General features: G+C 38.7%; 1 protein-coding gene across 2 annotated transcripts in view; it reads right to left on the bottom strand.

Annotated features, from left to right (window-relative positions):
* The window catches only part of MYO1E (myosin IE), an 86,905-nt gene that overhangs the window by 46,420 nt on the left and 16,563 nt on the right, over positions 1–23,922 (bottom strand). For both annotated transcript variants that reach the window (XM_030457281.1, XM_030457280.1), the window contains exons 2-4: positions 10,295–10,438; positions 7,620–7,709; positions 6,628–6,722 (exon numbers count right to left, since the gene is read on the bottom strand). In XM_030457281.1, the coding sequence (XP_030313141.1) occupies positions 6,628–6,722; positions 7,620–7,709; positions 10,295–10,438 (329 nt within the window). The remainder of the gene's footprint in view (positions 1–6,627; positions 6,723–7,619; positions 7,710–10,294; positions 10,439–23,922) is intronic.

Below are 23,922 nucleotides of genomic sequence, written 5' to 3' on the forward strand. Positions count from 1 at the left end.
CCTGAACAACACACGGATGCTGGTTCAATGTTATAAAGATATCAGAAACATTATTTTTTTGGAGGGAAAATCTGTGCTATCTTTAAACTCCTGAATACTTTCAGTGAATGCTGTTGATTATTCTATCCTGTGCCTGCTTGTTTCTGGACATGGATCAAATACACATCTCTTCCTGCACAAATCTTGCCAGAGAAACATCAGCATGTCCTGCACAGGAAAAGGACTTGCTGAGAATGTCAACTCATAGCTGCTTATCAGCATGAGTAATGGAGACATTTCCAAAGGTTTAATTCTGAAAAAGCTCCCCAAGCTGCTAAGATGCAAATATCATTTTACGTCTTTAAAGATTTCCAGCAGTACAGAAATACTGAAAGTCTTTTTTTTTCTTTTTTCTTTTTGTTTTTAAATTATTTCCCCAGAAAAGCTTCATGGTTTTCTCCTACTGCAATTTTACAGATGAAGCAGGAAACTTGAAAAGGTGGAAAAACACTTCTTGATAATCTCATCTGTGAAGTGCGGACCATGATTTTTGTTATTCTGAGTCATCTTCTCCTAAGCAACAAGAAGAAAGCCTGCGTTGTTGGTATCCACTACATTTACAGGAACAGAGCTCACTGGATGACAAAGCATATTCAGAAGTTCAAATCAGCAGTGGTTTGATAATTAAAATAACATTTCTTCAAATTTTCTCACAGATAAATTGTTCATCATGTAAAACAAGACAGACAAACCAACCCAAACTGAATCATATTCTGTTTTCAACTGAATACAGAAGAGAACCTGGGGCCAAACAATGAATGGATCTGATCAAATACAAGAAAGAGGTAATATAGTTCTATAAGATTTTCTTTGATGCATACATTATCCTTCTCCTCCTTCTGTAAAAACTGAAGAGTGGCCTATACTTCTTACTCCATCGTGTCTGCCACAGAAATGGACACGGAGGAATATAGTTCCATTTTACTGTGAAGTCTGTTTCTATATTAGTAGTCCTCTCTATTAAATGAACTAGGCAGTAAGCCTGCCTTTCAGTTTGCTTTAGATTTATGCATGCATACACTTTTATTTTTCAGTTTTATGCTTTTATTGATCAGAAACCAGTGAAGTGCTCCAAGTAAACTAGAATAACACAGGATGATGCATTGTTTATGAACCAAAGTATCTTTACGTGATGGAATGGTACCTTGCCCCCAGTAAAGCTCAGGCAGTTGATTGCAACAGGGAAATTGTGGCATTCCTGCCACATTAATATCATACAGAAGCTTTTCTACATATCTTACTGCTCTGCTGCTATTAAAACTATTTTAAGAACATGTAAGAGTAATTTTCTAACTTGGTACTAGTAAGTATGCTGGAAGTACAGAGGTTTTTAAAGGTTGAAAAAATTATAGTAATGCTTGAAAGTAAATGGATTGCAATAGCAACAATTTTCTCAGAGACATTTGTTACTAAGAATAAAAACACTACATAGTCTCAATCACTCACAAAAAAGATAATGCTTTGAAAGACACTGTTTTTAGTACCACCATTTGCTACTTCAAAAAAGTGACATTTTGTTCTGCAAAGTGAGCACTTAACTGAAATCAAAGTAGGATTACAAATGCAGAGGGAAAATTTTTTGCTCCTTCCTTCTCAGAGGAAATATAATCAGGGATTAGAGAAGGAATATTCAGTACAGAGCCTCATCCTTCTCTCAACAATTAATTTGCTGACTACCATTTAATACAGTATCCCTGGCTGTAGAGTAGTACAATACTTATCTACATTGCCAGGACAATGTAGAAATTTAAATAATAAATATTTATAAATAAGTCTTGGATCTACCAGTAAAGAACACTGAGTATATAAAATACCTTGATTTGCTTGGCTAAATTTTCTAGTTTGTTTACATAGAAAATCTACTTTTTATAATTATGTTCACAGAAACCTCAGCAGCATAACTTCAGGGGAATATTTTTTCCTTCTGAATCAAAGCTTTTACCTAACTTCTCTTACTGTGTTGTTAGACTTATGTTTCCACCACTTCATCATTAAAATAGAACCATGTATCCAGTTAGGCTCTATACAGAGATTTTAGAACAGTCAGTGGAGTCTTCTGGAAAGCTTGAGATACAGAAGCTGACTAAAAATCTCAAATTTTGAACTTAATAGACTTCAGACGTGTTCACTAAAACCAGTCAGTTGGGGTGATAAATGATTCTTCCATTAACATGTATTTGTAGTATTTAAAGCTTCTTGTCTTTTAAGCCATCATACAAAGCTTTAGTGTACTTAAACATTGCCACAGAGATGTAAAAGGTAACCTAAAATTACAAACAAGGTTTGAGAAATGGTTTTAAAGTAACTGCAACATCTTCTGGCTGAGATCACAGAAAGGAAGTGAAAATAAAGTTCTCAACTATATAGAAAGGTAAAACCTTGAGAAGACTCTGAAGAAACTTATTTATTGCTACAGAATAGAAAAATACTAATCATAACCTCCACTCTCTTAATTAAAGGACAATAATAGTCCAGAAGGAATTAAAAGCCACAACAAACAATCCTTTGTAATTAAATTTTTTTATTGGACAACTCCTTGTTGATTGGAAGGGCTGTGGTTTCAAGCACGGAAGAAATGCAAACAGTCTGCTGTAACAGACATCTATGGGCTTGGCTCAAGAGAGGCTTAAATTAAATACTGTGCCTCAGGAAAACACAAACTTAATGAGAAATCAAGCTCCAGTGTAACCACGTTACTCACAGGAGCAGACTTCCTTTGTCATTCTGCTCAGTGTATACAAAATGTAGGAAGATGACTGTGGGTGCTGCTCCCCCATCCCACCTGAGCACACACTCTGCACCTGCTTCAGCCCAGCCAGAGTCCAGCCCATGAATAACCCCACTGCTGACACTGGGACAGCCACTCCAAACTTCTGGCTCCTCAGCTATAATTAGACATGAGCAAATCTAATTTTCTTAATGCGTATGTATGCGTGCTGCAATTACTCTAGTAATGAACAGGCTTCCCTGGCCCTGAAAAGGTTGTTTTTTAACAGTATTTCTTTTTAAAATTAGTATTATCACATGAAAACTTTTTTTTTGCTTGCTATCTTGTCAGCCTTTCAGAGAACTGTATTTTCTTTCAGATCTGCTTTCCTAGTTCATTCACTGACTTTCTGACAGGGATGAGCTGCTTCTATCAGTGTTTAAATGTACTGTTTGAAACTCTAGAATAAAGTGTCCTGGCAAGAGGATGTATGTATGATACACACACATACAGGGTCCTGCCTACAGCACTGCACCTCAGAGACCTTCCCTTCACCTGCCCAGAAATCTATACCTGGTCTCCAGGAATGTATGTCCCCTCCCAGGTCCAGCATGTGCCCAGACACTTGCTGTAGGAAGACACAGGTCTGCACCAATGCATTCCCCACATCCTTGGGTCTCCACTCCTGAGACTCCATGTGCATCATAAGCCAGACCCAAGCTTTTTGATCTGACTGTGTATCAATCCAGTCTACACTTTATTTCTTAACTTCTCTCTTTGCAAACCTTTCTGTAAGAGGGAAATTTGCTGTCTTGAGGGGGGGAAAGAAGGAAGAACCTGGATTTGTTTCTGTTCTAGCTTGCTCTGTTCCTTACGTTCCACCAGGGACTTCCAGAGAAGTCACTCCAAATTCAGACTAGTTTTGAGGTAGAGAAGCAAACAGGCACCTCATAATAACCATATCATTATCATGCATTTACCACACAGTTTTTTATGGCAAAAACTATGGTTCACTGAAACACCAAGGTTCCATTTGGAACTGCTTAGGTTCAGCAGACATCTGTGGAACTGCAGACAGGCAGAATGATACCTCCATTTTTTGAGAATCACTATAGAGTTTAGCAACAGAAATGGTCTGGTACCAGGCATGAAGTGAGATAAAACATTTGTTTGCACTGCAAGCTGCAGCATCTTGAGAGCTCCCAGTCCAGCAGCTATTTCAGTGCCTTCTGGTCTATGAAATGAAATATAAGATAACAAATTCCAAACTTCAAGAAACTTGATTCTTAAGCCAGCTCTAGTTTTAGAAATACAGATAACATCAAAATCAAAAAACACAGCATGTATCAAAACACTTTAAATGAAATATTGTCAGAAGGATTAAAATACCCACCAACAAAGTCAATTTTGTGAATGACTGAGTTACTCAATTTCATAAAAATAATTTCTATGGGTCCCCCAAAAATCAAATACCATCTTGAAAACTACTACCTGTCAGTCTACACAGTTATCATAGGAAAAACAGATCTGTAGAAAGGAAGAGGAGGTCTCTGAAATGTTAGTGGCAAACATGATTTTTCTTGTTTTAGTTTTGCAGTAGATTTCAATTACCTACAGCAGATATTGAATAGGCTGTGCACACACTGAGAGAAAATTCAATCTACACATACAAGACACAGACACTCCACAGAGCATGTAATCCATCATTCAAACACAGTAATTCTCATGTGAATATAAATCTCTAAGTCTGCCTTTAAGATATGAGTATCACCTCTCTGAAAATGCAACCCTCTGCATTCATTGTACTGCCAGACATTAAAATGGGATAAATAAAATAAGATTTCAGCCCCAATTCACCACAGTTTGAAGGTTTTCATTACAAAATTAGCTTCAAGTGAAATGTCACAGGCTCTGGGATTTTACTTTGTTTAAAAAGTAAAAGAAATCCTAATTTCAACCATTCTTAACAAGTCTGAATTAGACTAAAAAGGAATAAACTTCAGCATGGCAAGAGGCATTATTTTCCAAAAAAGAAGACTGAGTTCAGGGAACCATTCAGACATACCAGAGACAGGAAAATGAGCTGTAGCCAGGGACCCAGCAGTAGGGAGGCCCTTACAGAGTACAGCTCAGCACAGCAAACTGTTACTGCCTCGTTGACTTCCTACGTGTAAAGTCAACAGTTTCCAGATACCCACACACACTCTGCTGATACCAAGAGGGATACACCTGGGCACTTTCCCAATGTAACATGTTACCCAGAAAAGTTCTGCCTCGTTGGCTCTGAGGCATAGATTCAAAGAAATGAAAGTGAATATAACTTTCAATTATTCCTCACAAGCTTTCATGTCAGCTGCTCAGTGAGATACATCAACATAAAATCAATTTTCACACTGGATCATCCCGTAGGGTACAGGAACACCTGCACATGGAGCACCTCCACATTCAAGACCCACATAATGAGCCCAGTTCTTTATAACTTTCTTGTGACAACATTAAATGAGCAAGTGGCTGGTGCAAGGGGATTTAAGCCTAAACTTCAGTGACCACCTACCATTCCTTGGCAGGCTCCAGCCTAAGAGATTGAGGGCATTAAGTTAGATGGCATCTCATCTGTCACCTGATATCCTGCCTCCTTGGGGCTGAGACACGCTGAGCATGCAGCCACCCCAGGGAGATTACTAGGTAGGGCACTCAGACAAAGGGAATGTTCTCTTTTTTGTTAAATTCAACAAAATCTCTCATTTGTTGATTCAACAGCAGTTAAATTCCTAGTCTGTGAATGTTTTACTCAGGATGATCCACACAAAAACAGTAAAAAGCTTAAGAAAAGCTGTTACTATTAAAATAATTTCAGTTTCCCTTAAAATATTTTTTTCTTTTTCTCATCTTTCTTTTCCCTAGTTCTTGGGAAAGTCTCATAGGCCAGTAGTCTTTTGATCATACACACCACCATCAAAAAAATGCTTGAGCACATACTCTCCATGTATGTATATAATTTATCCATTCATACCTTACACACATCTACTACTGAAGGTCTAATATTTCTTTCCCACATCCCAACAGTTTTCACAGCTCCTGTGATGCCTGAACTCCACTTTGGAAATCACTGCCACAGGTAAAGTACAGTTCCAGGTGCACTGCAATGAACCCCCAATGTTTTCTACGTAAGAAGGAAAGTCAAAAGAGGGGTAGTGTACCAGCTCAAACACCCCACAGTTCTTGCTCTCTGCACACTTTCTTTTATCATACACCATCTATAAATCCTATAAACATATTCAGATGAGAACAAAGCACACCTCTGGACCCAAAATTCACTTTGATTGTGATTTAACTAAAATTTTTGCCTGTCAGAAAAAGTTCTCTAAAAGTTCTACAGTGAATTTCCTCAGTCTAACAATTAAAATAAAGAAATACTAAAAATTCACTATTCAGTATCTCTCTCCTCCTTTTGTCTGTGACTGAATGCAATCACAATTCCAAAAGAAACAAAATTACATCTATTTTTAACAGGAGGGGGAAAAAAAGATACAGTACTAAAAATAGAGAATGGTAAATGCAGAGAGAATGTTGGATTTAATAGTATCTGTGGTTTTTATAGTTGTTAAACCACCTCTCACACATAGTCAGTCATTCAAGCTATTGGAGTTTTGTATCAGGCATGAAGCTGGCTGTGAGGGGAAGAGATTTCTTGTGGTTAAGCTAGCATTGGGATTTCACTGGAAAACAAAAGGGAGGGTTGGAAAGTACTTGGCTATCCTAGAAATCCCCCAAAAGTTTAGTAGACACTGAAACTTTTTATTTCATGCGGTAGGAAATAAACTTTTTGGATTATTTAAGGTAAAACACCGAATTTTTTTTTTTTACAGATTTTTCCTTACCTAATAATGACACACTGGTTTTCTCTGTCAATAATCATGTTTCTGTACATGCTGTCTGCAAGAGCATAGATATGTGGTGGGTTTTCATATTGTGCCTAGAAGGGAAAATAGAGAATCAACACAGTATTAAACAGCACAAAAAGACCAATATAATTTTTTATTTAAATTGGAAGAATTATTTTCCTGGAAAAACAATTCTGAATACCACTTTATGCTGAACTTCCCCCAGGAATTTTTTTGTTCATTTAATAAAAACAAACCAGAGTCTCTGGGTTTTGTTACTGATCTTTCTCCCATCCATAATTTTCTCTTAAACTGTCGTAAACACCCTGTTCTAAAAACAGTCTGTGCCTGAAATACATTACTTGTCCAAGAGAAACTCACATAATTTAAGCCTATCCCACCAGTTGTCATACACTAACAATAAACTACCTAAACCACCACACAGAGCCCAGTGCTGTGTCTCATTTTCCTCCACTGAGCCCATTCAAACCAAATGGTTTCCAAATCTATGGCTGTGTCCAACTCAACAAGCAGAGTGGGAAACTGAATTTTAAGCCTTTTAACAGCCCTGTGCTGACTCACTCTTCAGGCTATACTTTCAAAAGTGGTGTCTGATTTTGGCATGTAATTTTTTTTATTTTGCTTGTCCCGTTAGTCTCCAAATCCACTAATGGCCATTTTATATTGTGCACCACACTTAAAGTGTACAAGAGCTTAAAAACTGCCTTTGCAGGAGGAGGACGTGTCAAGGAGAGAAACCTGATAAGGATTAGAGTTAATCTATACAAGCAATTTTTTGAAATACTAATCTAATGTTCCAGGGAATTCCACTGAAGACTCAATAGATGGTAATGGATATCAGCCAAGTTCTCCCAGGCTAGTACAATGCTGTCAAAACCCAGAAACTAATGCTTCCAAGAGTTTAACCCTGTAGAATAATATTTACATGCCCCTGAACACTGCAGTACATTTTAGACTGCTTTACTTACTGCTCCTTGGTACATTTCAATTTCCTTTTCCCCAAAATACGGCATTTGCTTAAAAGGGTTCACAGAGATTAATACAGAGCCAATATATGTCTGTATTCAAAAGAAGTTAAGGTAACTGCAGTTTCATTAAGCATTAATTTACCACTAGTGACTGCCCGTCACTAGCTTGCAACAACTGCTAATAAAAAAAAAAAAATCAGCAGGATTACAGGAATATAAACGTATCATTCAATGGGATACTTTCATATTATCAAAATATTTATTCTGGAGAAGCTAAGTACAGAAAAATGTATTAGAGGCCCAAACACAACACACCTTGAACAGAAACAGAGAAGCAGGAAACTGCTTTATTCTTTTATAACTGAGGAGGTCATATTGTCAATAATAAAAAAGATTATTTTGACCTTTGCAGTATTGTGACATGTTCTGATCTCACAGAGATAGTGCTGAGCATGCACAGATGCAAACAGCCACTATTGAGCTACACTGGACAATTACTCAGCTGCATGTGGGGGAATTAGGTAATTCAATATGTGGTGTTATTTTATGAGTGTAACTAGTAACAATCCTTAGGAGTTTTATCCTCCAGGCTGCCCAATAAGAGGACACTCAGTTTCAAGCTAATATTACTGCCAGAAAAGTTTTTTTTCAACATTTTAAATGTTAGTATTCCACCCTCCTGCATTCAGCTGCCCATGTACCTACATTTAAAAAATCCTGATCTCAGCTTTTGGAATCAGAATTGCAGCATACATGTATGAAGCAACTGACACTACTCTTTTAGTTCACTGAGCCAGGAGTTAGCAGTGTACCCATGCCAATGACTCCAAAACACCGTGCAGCAAGCTTCATTTAGCAATCTAGAATTGTCCATAAGGAAAGCTACCATCTAAACTTCCATTACAGAAGTAGGAAAATAAACAAATTTACGCTACTGGATTATCCTACATAAAAATTTATCATTGTGGTGCCAGAGCACAGGATGGTAACCTGCTAGAGAAGGTGTGTAACTCACTGAACACAATTTCCATATTGCTAATTTGCAGTGTTTCTTCATATATTTTTTAATTTAATTCCAAGAAGAGTGATAACATCTAGATCTCAAATATAATAAATCAAGCATTCATTGTGTCAGTATAAACATCCAAAGTGAGAGTTTTCTGTTGGTAAACAATACCAGCCTTTTCTGGGATGATTTGGTAATCTGTGCAAGAAACCACAGAGAGATGTTCATTACGGGTGAACATACAAACAATTAAAAGATTCAAGAGATGAGATCTAACTTAGATTGAAAAGCCTTCACCGTCCTGCAAAAGGAGTCTTTTCTCCCTAGAAAAAGGAATTATAATGCTTTAAAAGAAGACTGACCCCTCATGTGACCACATGGAAAAGAGTTACCCCTGCTTAAGCAGAAAGACCAGGTTAATCTCACTTATTTTTCTCAGAAAAAACAAAAAAAAAGCATAAAACCATTTATTTAGCACAGACTACTCAAGACTTTGTGAATGTACAGCATGGAAGATACAACAGTCCACAAGGACAGAAGTGCTCCTGGTACTAACAGAAGTTTGTCTCAATACTAGAGTTTGACAAATACTGTACAACTTTATCACAGTTCTATCAGATAAATTTAATAATGGTGCTGTACTTTACTGAACAGATGATCATGTGTAAACCCATGTGCATACATGTAATAAAAACCTGTGCACTGTGGGATTGAAATGCATGCAATTGTAACATTAATTTTCCTTTTTTGGTCTTTATTAAATTGAGCTGCTCCTGACCAACTGAATATATGGAAATAGCCAGGAAAAATTTTATTTCCTTCTCTTTCTGCTACAAAAAATTACACTCTTCAAGGAAACTATTATCCAGTGTAACCAAAAAGTATGAAAACTTGGCTACTGGAGAAGAAGAAGGTGCCACATTTTGGAATTAACCATATTGATCAGTATTTACCAGATTCATTCTTGCAGCTCATATAAAATTGAGAAAGCTAAACATGAAGCAGTGACTATTCTTGTCTCAAGGAATTCCCTTCATTAAAAAAAAGCAAACCTTTGGTGCTGACATCCGTTTTTCTTGTTAGATTGTATGTTCAGGTATTTAAGATTTTAATGTTTTCCCTAACCACAGAAAAAAACCTTTTAAGTGAGAACACTATATTTAGAACTGTTCACATGTTCACCTGCTTCCATCAGCCCACGACTCACACCATGAACAACTCTAGGACAAGTTACAAACTAAGCTATGTCACAGCAGAAAAGGTATTTTGAAAGCATTAGAATTTGGGAGGTATAGAAGACAACATGGTATCAAGACATACACAGACACTAAATCTATTAATTCTTACTCTTACAAGAAGCACTGCTGCAGTGGCTTTAGGGGTCAGATGGATATATAGATATATAGGGAACTACAGGCCTATCTTCAACAATGATAAAAACAATTCCAAATATCTAAAGGAATAACTAAAGTGGTTTTTCAGATCTTAATTGTGACGCTCATAATTAGCTCATCTTACAAAGCAATTTGTGTGATCTCAAGTGAGCTGTCACATACGATGCTCAGCATCTTTGATTAATCTGCTTAAATAGAATACACACATATAACAGGTTTCACACTGGCTCAGCAAATCTACAGGGCCCCACAACAACCAACACTACAAAGGATACAAAAATATAATCATCCATGTATCGTTTCTTTAGGTTCTCCACTATGGAATCCTCTGTGATTTTGGAGAGAAGGACCATATCATCCACTCCACTGTGCTTGACATTGTGGCTCTGCCAGTGGTATCTGTAGTGTCCTTTGCTGCCCTGTAGGAAAGCACAAGAAGCATCAAGAAGGTTACTACATTTCTCATTAACATTAAATATCTTAGAACTACCTATTCAAATTCCAATTCCCCAAGTATTTTCCTTTCACTGAATTCTATTCCTTGATCCAGGCATTATATGAAAGCACACATAAATGTCAACTGGCTTGCCTCGTAACTACTAAAGAATTGCACTGCCCTCTCAAATGAGAAGGTTATTCCATGGAGTTTTATGGATGTCTGCACATAGAAGGGATTTCAGATGACAGACATTTCTAAATCTAGGAGAAAAAAACAATTATTCCAACTGAGATGCAGTTATTGGAAGCTAAGGATGCAAAAATTAGACACCTCCAGTACAACAGTCAATAATGAAGACAACCACCTGAACTATTAAAACTGAGTACAGGGGATTCTCCATCTTTTACAGTCTTTTAAGTCAAACCTCCACATCTGCTGTTACTCAAAGGGAATCTGTGAGCCTGATGCAGTGAGTACTCGGTGATGCTCTGCAGACTGTTACACAGCTTATGGGCTTCGTGTCTTAACAGCCCCTTCTGAGCTGTTAGTCACTGTGCTAAACTGACACCTAAACAGATATTCTCCACCCACACTCAAAGAATACTATTTCAGGATGCTACTGAAAACTTTTGACATTTCAAAAGCTCTAACACTTGAAATCAAAATCTGTTTTTTTCCAGCTTATTTGAACAGTAGTTAGGTTCTATGGATACACCCACAAATTCTAGATCAATGCTATTTATACAGCTATAAATCTCCTCTCCAAACCCAAACCTATTTTCCGTAGCCTGGCAGATAATGCTGGTGAAGTTTTGCTCTCTTGCCTTTTTATACTTTAATTTCTGTTTACACAATCCTTAAATTAGTGATGCTGGCGTTAGCACATTTTACACTGAGAAGTGATCAAGCATGCTGTCAAGGAAGATGTGACCAACAAAATGGCAGTTTTGTGGATTCCCCCTCATTTTTTAATACCACAATTTCAAACTATGGGATTTAGCTGCACAGTTCCCATATATGCTATGGGATCAAGTCATATTCATGTGAATACAAGCAATTTATTATTATAAGAGAATTTGCTACCACTGATGCAGCTCTGTCACTGTCAACAACACTGAAGAAGAGCTGCAAATCTGAATTTTAAAAAATGCTGCTTAATATAATATAGCAGAAGTGAGTATGTCTAAAACACACAATCTCAGCAATTTTCTTGAACACCCACAACTTATATGAGCTTAAATAAAATAAGAATCTTAAACTAGCTTAATTTGTGTGAACCTTGTCAATTTTACATTTGCACAATAGAAGCAGTCATCTAAAACCACTGAGAAAATTAAGAAACCAATAGATCTTTGGAAACTGTTATGTGTGTCTGAAAAAAATCAGTTGAAGGTTGGGTTATTAGGGAAAAATAAAGTCTAATAGAGAAGCATAATTTTTCTCACTGTACTCATTTGTGATACTACACTCGGAAAAAAAGAACTGGCAGGATGCATGAAAAGATAAGGTATCAAGATAAATAGAGAATTACATTTGTCACAAGGATACAGACTGTGGATTAGTATCAACTAATAGAGTAAGCTACAGAGAATGTGTAAGAAATAAAGTGGGGAAACAATCAAACTTCCCATTGGAGGCTATGGCATCAGACCCAGGAAACTCAATTTAAAAAGGCCAAAGCTCACAAAGCCATGGGATACTTGGAAAATGAGCACACAGTATGCTAAACAGCAGGCTTTGTAAAAGTCAGTGCCTGCTGTTGACTGTGATTAAAACACACAGACAACCAGGGCAAAGGGTTCTTTCCCAAAAGCAATGCAAACCAGCTCACAAGAAGCAGAGCAGTGCCAGGGAGGCTCAGCTTGTGCAAAGAGCAGCTCTGCCCAGCACACACACTGCTGCAGCCTGCAGCTGGAACCAAACCTGACCACTGCAGTACCATGTCCAGTCACATGGAAAAGGATGCAGACAGATTTAATAGAAAGGGAGCAGCCTAAATATCCAAGCAGTGGCACAGAAAGCAGCTGGGAGTAGTACTAAGCAGTTGACATCGTATTTTAAATGGCAATTTCTATCAGTAGTTTGGGACTACTTTTTTTCCACTAAAGCATGGCCTTGCATGCAAATACACTGAGCAGCAGCAAATCACCACTAGATTGTTATCAGACTTCTCACTAGGATACAGTAATCAGCCCAAGCTTTAGCAGTGCCTAAAAACCTAAAAACTGGTAGGCTGGCCATGCATGGTGGCCAGCACCTCCTTGACCTAGGCAAAGCAAGGCATGATGTTTCTACATGACACCAGTCACCCCAAGCTGCTGTTTTTCCAAGTGATAATGATGACTACAGAGTCTAACCTGAACTTATCAGTTCAGTCACTTCCAACTACCTATCTGTGTCAGGCTAACAGTTGGTTTTTTATATAGTTTTGAAATTTTAAAAAAGCAACACAAAACATCTGAAAAAACTCCACTTCATACTAGTTGCACAAGCAATTCCTATTTCTCCAAGCTGTGCACTTCCTGAAGTTCAAGGATATATACTTAAAGTAACAATGCTTTTCAATTTTCCATATTGCAAACACTAATGATTTGTTCTTATTACATATTTCTTGAGCATTTAACCTTTATTTTTGCTAGAGCTTTCTACCACCCACATAAAAATGCAGTACCTTAACCTGGTGACAGCTTACACCTGAGTTAGCTACCTGGTGTCCATAATCTGAACTTGATTTGCAGGGAGGACTCAGACTATTCCACTCAGCTGCTAATGTCCTCTGCTGCCACTGATGCAACAGGCTTTTCCCTCCCTCTCCACCTGTCCCAGGGACAGGTCAGGTCTCCTGGGATTGACCAGGAACTACAGAGCCAGCAGAACAAGGCCCAGTAGAGATGCCCCACACCCCCACATCAGCACAGCCACAGTGAGGTCTCAATGACCTACACAGAGCTGCCCTGTGGCATGGTCAGATCTGAGCAAACAGAGGCTTAGTGTGGTCCATTCCTGTGCCTAGCCATGCAGCCTGCATATCAGCAAACAGCAACTCAGCTTCTCTTAGGTTTTCTCAGTGAAAGATGTTACCTAACTGTACAATAAATAAGCAAATTAAAGTCTGTGTCAGCAGTAACAATGCCTAAGCATCTGAAAAAAGATGAGCTTGGCAGATCAGGAAAAATACAAAAAACCCCAAACAACATCACCAGCCTTCTGAAAGCCACAGAAACAGCAACACGAGTGCTGAACGTGGCTGCCAGGCCTCCTTTGGGCTCCCCCTCAGCCTCAAACCCAGCACCCCCTGCACAGGGAAGGGAGGCTGGGCTGGCAAAGCTGGAATTAAAGGCGTGTACTGCATTGCTGTCAGCTGCTATTTAGTCATTTGGCTGCTGTTTTAGGCTCAAAATCAGATCTGCTTTGCACTGACAAGAATAATATTTATGAGTCACAGGATGACCCTGTGAGCTGGGAGCCTACTGTTTCCAAGCCCCACTGCTCTGGGAGCACATCCACAGCTACCAGCTGGATACAGCCTGGCCAGCACTGTGCTCTCCACCTCAGCAGCTTCATTATTTTCAGCTTCAAAACAATCAAGACTCTCAAGAATCTAAAAAATTATTTCTGTTCTCCCTTTGTACATCTCCCTTAAAACCCACTCGTTTAAAGAGAAAAACTGCTACACTAACACTGACAGGTGATATGAAATACTCTCTCTGTACTAAATACTGTCTACCTGCACTACTATTTTTGCTATAATATTGTTAAAGCATATAATTGTTTTGCTTGGAATGAAAAATAAATATTGATGAAACATTTATTTACATAAAAATTATTTTGCTGCCTTTCACCTTGTATTAAAAGAGCAACTGCTGGTTTCTTATTTTTGCCTTTATTATTGTTTGTGTATTTTTACATTATCCGAAGCAACACGTATTTGATGTGGCTATAAAAAGATTGAGTCATGCTGTGTCACAACAGGGCTTTCTTTTAACTGGAAAAAAAAAGCAAATATTTTTGTATTTCAAGTTTTTAAAAATAGTATGTCTAAAAATAAAGCACTAAAAACAAGGGATGAGACTATATTCTGCTGCTGAGAAAGAGCCTTATTTCTCTTTCTCCACCAGAACTCTAAACTACAACCTACATGCCATAAATAACCTTCCTTGCTTCCCACATAAATTACCATCAGGAATCTGACAGAGTTTTCTTATTAGCAAACATCAATCCTTTATCACAGTGCAAAAGAGATTCTCAGCCCCCCACGAGGGAGTAAGAGTGTCAAATGATCACAAGCACAACTTCTCCCATCACTTTCCAGCTACGACAAAGCACTCTTGCATTAAATCCTGATGGTTTTGGAGGCACATGTCCATCCACTCGGATTAGTATTGTGAATACAATCCTGAAAGATACACAGCCATCATTTTAACCAAAGATGTCACAAAACTGAAAAAGCTGCACACCATTTACTCTGCACCTGACATCAGAGGTTCTACCAATGGAGGCACATCCCTAGTCTCATACATGCATAATGTGCACCAGCTGCTCACCTAACAAGAAAAGCAAAATACAGAAAAAAGAAAGAAAGAAAAAAAAGATATTGCCTGAAGCGATGTGATGTGACCATGTTACAGAAAGAAAATTAAAAGAAGACAGCAGAATCAGCTAGATGGACAAAGATAAAAGGCAAATTATTTAAATTTAACATGAGGTAGATATTAAGGGAGACGAAAAGCAGTCCTTTAGGATTTGAGGAAACAGCAAAGTAAAAATATTGAGCATTTAGCAGCAAGACATTTTATACAGAGAATTAAAAATACCAAGCATATATTGAGGGATGGAAACTACTAGCAGGTTACTATCCCAAAAACCACTGCTAGGGAAATAAAATACTGAGAACAAGATTTCTGGGGGAAAAAGTCATCAGCTCTCACAGTTTGGTCTTGGACAGGGCTGGATTCATCCCAATGTGCCTAGAAGGACTGACTCTATAAGCTGCAGGAGATCCGAGTTGCCCAATGCTCCCACCAGCTCCTGTGGCTACTGCTGGCCCGAGGGCCCAGCCCCAGGGCCCGGCCCCAGGCTGCTCCCACCATCACCTCCTGCTCGGGGCTCCACAGCAGGGAGCAGCCAGGGCTGGCTGGAGGGGAAGAGCCAGACACCAGAGCCTGCTGACCTGAGCAGGAAATTCACACTTGTAATGCAATACAAGTTATGGAAACGCGAGATGTCTGCAGGGGATACACATTATGCTTGTTTTCAGGAGTCAAGAAAGACATCAGCATTCTTGTAAGATAAATGACAGAACACTACCAAAATAAATGTGACTTCAGTGTTTAACTATGAGGATGATGTACCGTATGGCTATTACTTTTCACTATTTTTAAAAGGTTATTTTTTAAAAAGACTCAGAACAAAATTTAAGATGGGAATGAGTTTAAGAGTAGATCATGCTAATGTGCACAAGTTTTTGACATGACTTACAGAGACAGTGGGCAGAAACCAGAAGCTAGTTAATGAACTGTAAATTCATGACTGCTTACCCCACAGCTTTCTGAGTGGCTGTGGCCTAATGTTCCAAGAAATAATCTTCTCAAGGAAATGCAATACTGTCAGCTGCTTAGTATGGTTGACTTGCTCTCAGACACTAACTGTCTTACTTGACTTACTGAGCAGTAACCAGAGCTGCTCTAAGTTTGACTTGTTCCTCATGGCACCAGTAGCAATGTTTCCTGTCATAGAGTAAGGACAGGCCTTGCAAAAGCAATATTTATTTTGTGTGTGTGTCCGTATTTATATACACACACATTCAAATCTTGTCATGAGCAGCATCCCTGCACATTAACTCTTGATCTGTAAATTATATATACAGTTTGCATCTGCATATACTTACCATGCAAGTTAAGGAAATGCAAGACAATTACAACAAACAAGCTTCCCCTTGGCTGTTTAGCAGTTCTTCATGTATAATAAAGCTTTATAGGTGCCACTCTTCTCCATTAAAAACAGGTTTCCATGGGGTTTGTGCAATCATAGATCTTACAAGTAATACTACAAAATACTGCACATTTTAACCCAAACTCACTGTCACAGTTCCATTGAGTATTAGAATTAATTTGATTAGGGTTTTGGTTTGGTTTTTAGAACAGAAAATAATTTGTCTATAGGGAATGTATTCTGAGTCTTGCTCTGTGTGTCACATTTTGTCCTGGTTCAAGAGGATCTGGCTAGAAAAAAACTGCCTGGGACACCACCAGCACCTGCCAGTCTGCTGATGTGTAAGTTATGATGGGGAGCAGCTGAGCCTGTGGGAGGAGAGGATGGCTCAAGTGACCCAAATGGACCAACCACAGAATTCCTTCTTATAGTGCTCAGCATAAAACAGCTCCCAAGAGAGGCTTCTGGGGGCTTCTTTGGCTGGTGTGCTAGCTGGGTTGAAGCCTATCTGCTCCTTCTCCTCATTTCCTCCCTGGAGAAGAACCTCATTCACCAAGCCAGTCACCTTCTACCTTCCCAGGTAAGGACCAACTTGGGTCCTGTAAGACTGCTGTGAGCTGCCCCTGCGACTTGGGCACCTCCATCTACTGCCCAGCCCAGTGTAGGACTTTTCTGGTGGTGAAAGTAACTATCAACCGAGGAGGGCAAGCTCCCTATTTACATATCTGTGTAGCTATTAGTAATCTGCTACTACTACCTCATTCTACCTCATTAACCCTATCCAAGTCTTTTTTCTACCAGCCTTAAAGTCTCTCTCTTCATCTTCCTCTGGGAGGATACTGGGAAGTAACAGGGAGCATCTGTCACACTCTAGTTACTGCCTAAAGCCATGATGGATATATTGGTAGCCACTGCATATAGGGCTTGAATAAATTTGTAGGTCTATACTTCAATATTTCCATATTATCTTTTGCTCTGAAAGGCTGGAATTCTGAATAGTGATTAACATGTCACTCACTGATACTCTGTGCTCTTTCCTTGCAAGTAACAGTTTATCAACACTTGCCCAACTTGCCATATATGATATCTTGTTATTTAAACCTCTGAACTATGTGGTTTTTTTCTTCTTGGTGGGGGGTGTTTGGCAAAGGGCATTTGTTTTTCGTTGTGTCTGACACCACCAGTCTACTCTGCAATAAGCTGTGCCTCTGCCTGGGTACCTTGGACAATTTCTAATGAACTGTACTATACATTATATTTTTGATCTTTTTATGAGAAATGACACACCTTCTCTTCATACCAAGTTGACCCCATCAGAGTTTGGAGATTTTGAAAATTTCTGTCCTTGTTTCTATACGTTAATTATGCTTCATGTGTTGCAAGGGTGGTTTCTTATCAGTAGGCACAGATGCAGGTGTGGGATTTATACCCCAAGTATGAGCTCCCCTCAGACTTTGGCAGTGGCCTTTACTGATAACCCTTGGTCAGTAGTGTCCCAGGTCACTGTTCTGTCAGACCCTGCATCAAGCAGTGCTGCCTCCTCCTCAGGGGCACAGGGGGACAAGGGGTGGGGGATAAGGATCAATTTGCCACAGGCTGCCCCTGTGCTCAAGAAGTGAAGCAAGCCAGCTCAGCCCTGGGTTACTGAAGACCCAGCAAAGACAGAGGTTTCCTTTTCTGCAGACATCCAGTCCTCTCACAGATTACTGTATCCAGCTGTACCAGCAAATACCAAGAGAATAAAAATAATTATTTTCACCTTACTTTTAGCTGCAGGTTTTGCTTCTTTTTATCTATGCAGAATAGAAAGTGAAGAGGATGGCAAGATTTCTGAATTGATTGCCTACTATTTAAATTGATAAATCATCAAGACAACACTGAAGGATGAAAGGTTAAATCAATAAATTTTTACAAGTACTAAAGCCATAGAAATCATTATAGTGTTGGCAGGAGTTCCAGGGAATGAAACTGCTCCTGTTAAAACACCATTTGGTTACTACTCAATTGTAAGTGAAGAGTATCAGTTACAAATCCACTCTATCTGCACCTACTGAATCAATTTCAATGTCACTTAGCACTTTCAAATGACTGAAAATAACTCATTCCCAACTACAGATGTTTAGATAATCAATTCAGTGTTTGGATTATAAGCAGCCTGATACTGCTCTCTAAAAGAAAATGTTATAACTTGTATTTTTAGTTACACCCAAATAAACCATGACTTATCTTTGAAAAACATGCTCAATAGCAATACAGCCAGCAATTCCAGAGCATGACCGTGAGAAGATGCCAAACTGCTACAGTTTTTGATCTTTACTTGAATCTGGTCATATTTTCTTTTCAGCAACAGATTTTACTGAAAAAACATTGCCAAAAGAAAGCATAGTAAAATGATAGTAAATGTCTTATTCTGTATTGTACTGCACAGAAGCATTATTTGTATAGAGACATTATTCTGTCTAGACACACTATTCTGTCTACCACATTTGCTTTGATTTTTCATTGAGATCATAATGTATTTGTACACATTGTAGCACACCAGCCATGTTAACCTTGGATCATAAGCCATCTTCCTAGACTGCAAGGCTTTCAGGTATGGTTGTTAGTTTCTTCTGGTCTGCATCAGTCCACACACATAGCTCTATTTTTCCCATTAAAAATCTGTAGTCCACTACTTTTAAAAGATGCAGAAGTAGTAACTTTGTTACCTGGTTAATAAAGAGCAAAAAAGTTCATCCAAAAACTCCTCAGGGTCCTCTAATCTGAACTCAGCCCCAGGCATCCTCCTCCTCCCCACTGGGATTGCCTGAGCTCTGCTGCACTCCCTGCTTTCGGGAAGGAGCCCCTTCTGAACCCCGATCCCAAATGCCACCACCTATTCACGGCCTCCTTTCTCACCCTGCAATGACCTTTGCTGCTTAACACAAGGCTGTTTGTACCCAGCCTCTCTTCAGACCATGCCCAGCAGAAGGATGAGCTTTACAGTACAGCAACCTCAAGCATTATTTGTCTACCTTTTTAATGCATTCTAAAATTCTACCTCCTATATGCTTTTTTTTAAGGCTCATGGGTACTGAATGCTGATCTATAAACAACATTTTTTATTGCCTGAACAATTCAGTAAAAAAGTGCTTCAAAAAATAGCTGTATACAGTGTACCAGCTCTCATACACAGATGACATGGTGAACTCTTTCAATTAAATTAATTTAGAACAAAATATATCCTTCCCAAATACGTAAAGAAACTGAAGCAACCTCAACAAATGGATTGGGTTTTGCTGCCTTAGAGATTTAATTAAAAAATTAAAAATATCTATGCCCTAACATGCCCATTTCATTGACTTAATAATACACAGCCTACACAGATGCTCTTACTTGCTAATTACTCCAAACCTCCTTTATTTGCTTGGCACATATTCATAAGATCTCTTAAAAAACCCCAATTTAATTCTAATGTGATGCACTAAAACACTCTAGCAAGAATAAGGAGTATTATATTCTACACATGAAACTATTTTCTTAAATTACTGAACAACTACAGTTTTGTTGGGCGTACTTGCCCTCATCTCATTTGTCTGTGAGTAAAAACACAACAGCTTGGACAGATGACAAAAACTGGTGTGACCCTTATTTTATTAATGTTGCTTTTAACTAAGAATATCAAAGCGTATGTTTTTATGCCAACAGCTTCATCTAGTTAAGTGTGTAGCAATTCTAAAAAAAAGATTGATTTATAACATTAGCAAAATAGCTAAATCATGACCCTGAATCACAGCTGAATTTAAAATAATTTTGAAAAACTACAGCTGTGTCTTGGGGTTTTTTTGGGTTTTTTCCCTCTTAGGTAAAAATACAGACCCCTTTTCTGAATTTATTTACAAACCAGAAGAATGTAAACTTTTTTTTTTAAAGTGGAGATTGTCATACAGTCATGTGCTTGTGGTAGTTCAGGTTAAAGAAAAACACTGCTTATTGTACTAAGCATGATGAAACAGCAAGAGCTGCAACACAGCAGATAACTGCAGCCAAGATTAGGGTTTTTTTAATGCTGTATACCAAAGAATCACCTTTGTGCTGACACCACAAAACTTTGTTAGTGTAATGTACTGCTCAGAGTTACAACATTTAACTGCTCTAATGCCAAGTATAAGACATCCAGTTGACTGCTCGTTTCTTAACATGGACTATGGAATGATCATTCGTTTCAAATTAACCTCATTTTGAGATATTTACTTTAATCTCCCCAACTGTTGATACTGGGACCTGCCCTCCTGGAAGCACGGTGCTGTTTCAACAGGGATGCGCAGGGCAGTAAAGTTAAGCTAATCACTGTTGTGTTGTACTAGGGTGGTGCCTCATGATAAAGAGTTCATTTCCCAAAGTCCTGCTTGCTGAATTTCTAGGTATACTGTTAGGTTTAGATGGGATTTTTTCAGTTAGATGGCTTCAAGAATATCTACTTTCATGTTGGATTATTCAGTCTGGAGAGGAGAAGGCTCCAAGACCTTATTTTAGCCTTCCAATACCTGAACAAGGCCTACAAGAAAGCTGGTGAGGGACTTTTTAGGATGTCAGGTAGTGATAGGACAAGGGGGAATGGATTCAAACTAGAGGTGGGAAGATTTAGATTTGATGTTAGGAAGAAGTTTTTCACCATAAGGGTGGTGAGACACTGGAACAGGTTGCCCAGAGGTGGTAAAAACCCCATCCCTGGATGTTTTTAAGGCCAGGCTGGACAGGTCTCTGAGCAACCTAGGGGGAGGTATCCCTGCCCATGGCTGGAAATAGATGATCCTAAAACATCCCCTCCAATCCTGGAAATTCTATAATTAAAGAGCTGCATAATCTGTCTAGCTGTGTTAATATGTGGAGCTCAGGTCACTTGATTTCCATAGAGGTCACCGTATTGGAAGGAACCACCTGAAGGAGAGACTGAGGAAACTCAGTCCTGTAGCACCAGAGAGCTGTGGCATCAGAAAGGGGGAGATGCACTGAGAGCTGAAAAGTTTTTAATATTCACTAAGGAGAAGCAAGAGAGCTGCCCCCCTGCCACCAATATCCCCATGTCAACTCCTGTCACTAGTGACAACAGCTGGAAGAGCTTGGTTGTTTTGTTTTGTTCTGGGGGGGAGGTTCAATGTAAAAATTGCTTTCTATGTTTATTTTAATTTCACAGAGTGCTGATTAAACGGAGTAGAAGCTCCAGGACTGCAGCAGTTTCCTGTTTACCTGGGCAGGACCAACTCAAGAGCATTAGGGGAAAGGCTTAGGGACTGGTGCTTGCTCATCTATCTGGGGCTGGCACCTGGGTGGTAAGACACAAGTGGATCAACCCACAAGTTCCTTTTTATTTGCTTTTGTGCTTTGCTATGAATACAAGAAACACATTTGACTTCAGACATCGTGGTAGAGAAACTATTGGACATACTGATTAAACCTTTAACTTAACTCTTTACAAAAATTCAACTGTAATACTAATGCAGATAAAAACACTTCCTCAATTATCACAAACGAATACAAGAATTCCTTTGAGCATTCCACCTCAGGAGTTACACATCTTTCCAACAAACAAAACTGGCAAAATCACATCAATTCCCAAAATGTTGCTATTAACAAAAAGCATTAGGAAGCAAAACCTTGGGAAAAACAGTATACATCAGACCTAAAAAAACTCATAAACTGTGTAGGAGACTCAAATAGGTACTACTTAACTTTCTCAGCTCTACATTAATCTCTGGCCTGATGTGCAAAGTGTTCACCATCTGCTTCCAGCATCCCCGTTGAGTATGGTTAACTGAGCAGCACACGTTCTGTGGAGGTCACAGGAGTCACATCAGAAAGCACATTCCCCTGACAGTCCCAATTCCTCCTCTCATCCTACATCAAGGGTGGAAAGGCCCAATACAGAAAACTTTGCAGACCACTCCAGGTTTTCAGTTACGCATGTGAAGGCCAAATCTGAACATCCAGGGGCAAAGAGATCTATCTTCAGCAAAGTACATGGTGAGAGCAGGAAAAGTCTAAGTTACTCAAAAGTGGGTATGGAAGTGGGAACTTAGTGAATGTATAAAGAAAGTGCTTAACAGTCAGGAGACAATTTCAAGCACAGGTTCATTCATCCTTTGTCAGGTTTTGATTTTTACTTTAACCAAAAACTGCATCACACCAGGGCAAGTAGTTCCCATGGAATGTCCATAGCAGACACTTTGATAACCAGATCATCCACTACATTCACATTATGAGTAAAGTTAATATTTGCCACCACAGCAATTTTCTAAAATGTTTTCTATTATTCAGTCCACAGCAGCTTTGAGAAGAAACTACATTAAAAATACAGCACATAACACTTCGGTTGTATAAAGTATCTGGTTTATTTTCATTCATTAAATGTTAGCTTTACTTCATTGGCTTTTATTACAGTATTTTCCTAGTCAATGAGAATGCTGTTCTTTAAGCATTTGTTAATAGTTTTCATAAGGTTATCAGATCTTCCTGTCAGATCCCATGCTTCATATTATTTTCTCTAGTTTGTATTTGGTTGTATCTTGGCTCTGCAGACTTTCATATTTCTATGAAAATTCATAAGGCACCCAACAGAAGTAAAAAATGTAGGCTGCACCAATGCATGTGCACCATTCCTGCATGTGCAGTATCTTTAATAACTGTGGACAGATCCACTTAACAGGTTAAGTGAGAGCTCCTATTAGTTTACAGAAGACCAGTTTTATTTTAGAAAGAGCCATTTTCCCCCCAGTTTATATCATGATAGAATGGTTAATGTTAATATCTAGCATCCAAATGATTAGTGAAGCAAGAAACTAATTTAGATGTCTAGCTACCTTCCTAACTATAGGCTTTTATCAGATGTGTGAACAAGTGAGTTCATTTGCAAACCATCATTCTTCATACATTTGCTGTGGGAAATGGATACCATCAGGATACAGATTTGTAGTGCTTTGAGCAACCTGGATAATGCTACATTCCATGTCCGTGTTGGCACAATCATGCTTTGAGCAGAGAGGACAGCCAAAGCAGCTCTGAATGCACCCCAATAGGGATACATTGCTGCTGTTCCACAAAACTCTCAACTTTATCACTGGTTTTACAGAATAACAAAAACAACCAAATTTAAATACCTGTTACACCTGGGTATCAGGTTCATAAATATATAGGTGACAAACTATTTCTGTTAAAAGGAAAAGGGAGAAGTATCAGCTTGAAAAAAACATGCTGCATACCACTGCAGATAAGGTACCCTAAGGAATCTTTGCAGTGGTGCAGTGCAACACTGCATTTTCTTTGCCCTTTAATTTTCCATTTCTATGTCTGATCCTGGCTCTCTGTCAGAAAATTACCATTTTTCTCTGTTGAAGACATCTCATTAATTAAAGGTCTTTCTCATATGAAAACCCAAGTTTAGTGAAATGATGCCAACTACCAAAAAAATGAAGGCCAATCCAAGTGTTTCTCTGCCCCCTCAATCTGTACTCATGCAAATCTATGTTTAGCATGATTTTATATTCTACATCAGGT

This window comes from Calypte anna, chromosome 10 (genome assembly GCF_003957555.1).
Source record: "Calypte anna isolate BGI_N300 chromosome 10, bCalAnn1_v1.p, whole genome shotgun sequence".
NCBI classification, from domain to species: Eukaryota; Metazoa; Chordata; class Aves; order Apodiformes; family Trochilidae; genus Calypte; species Calypte anna.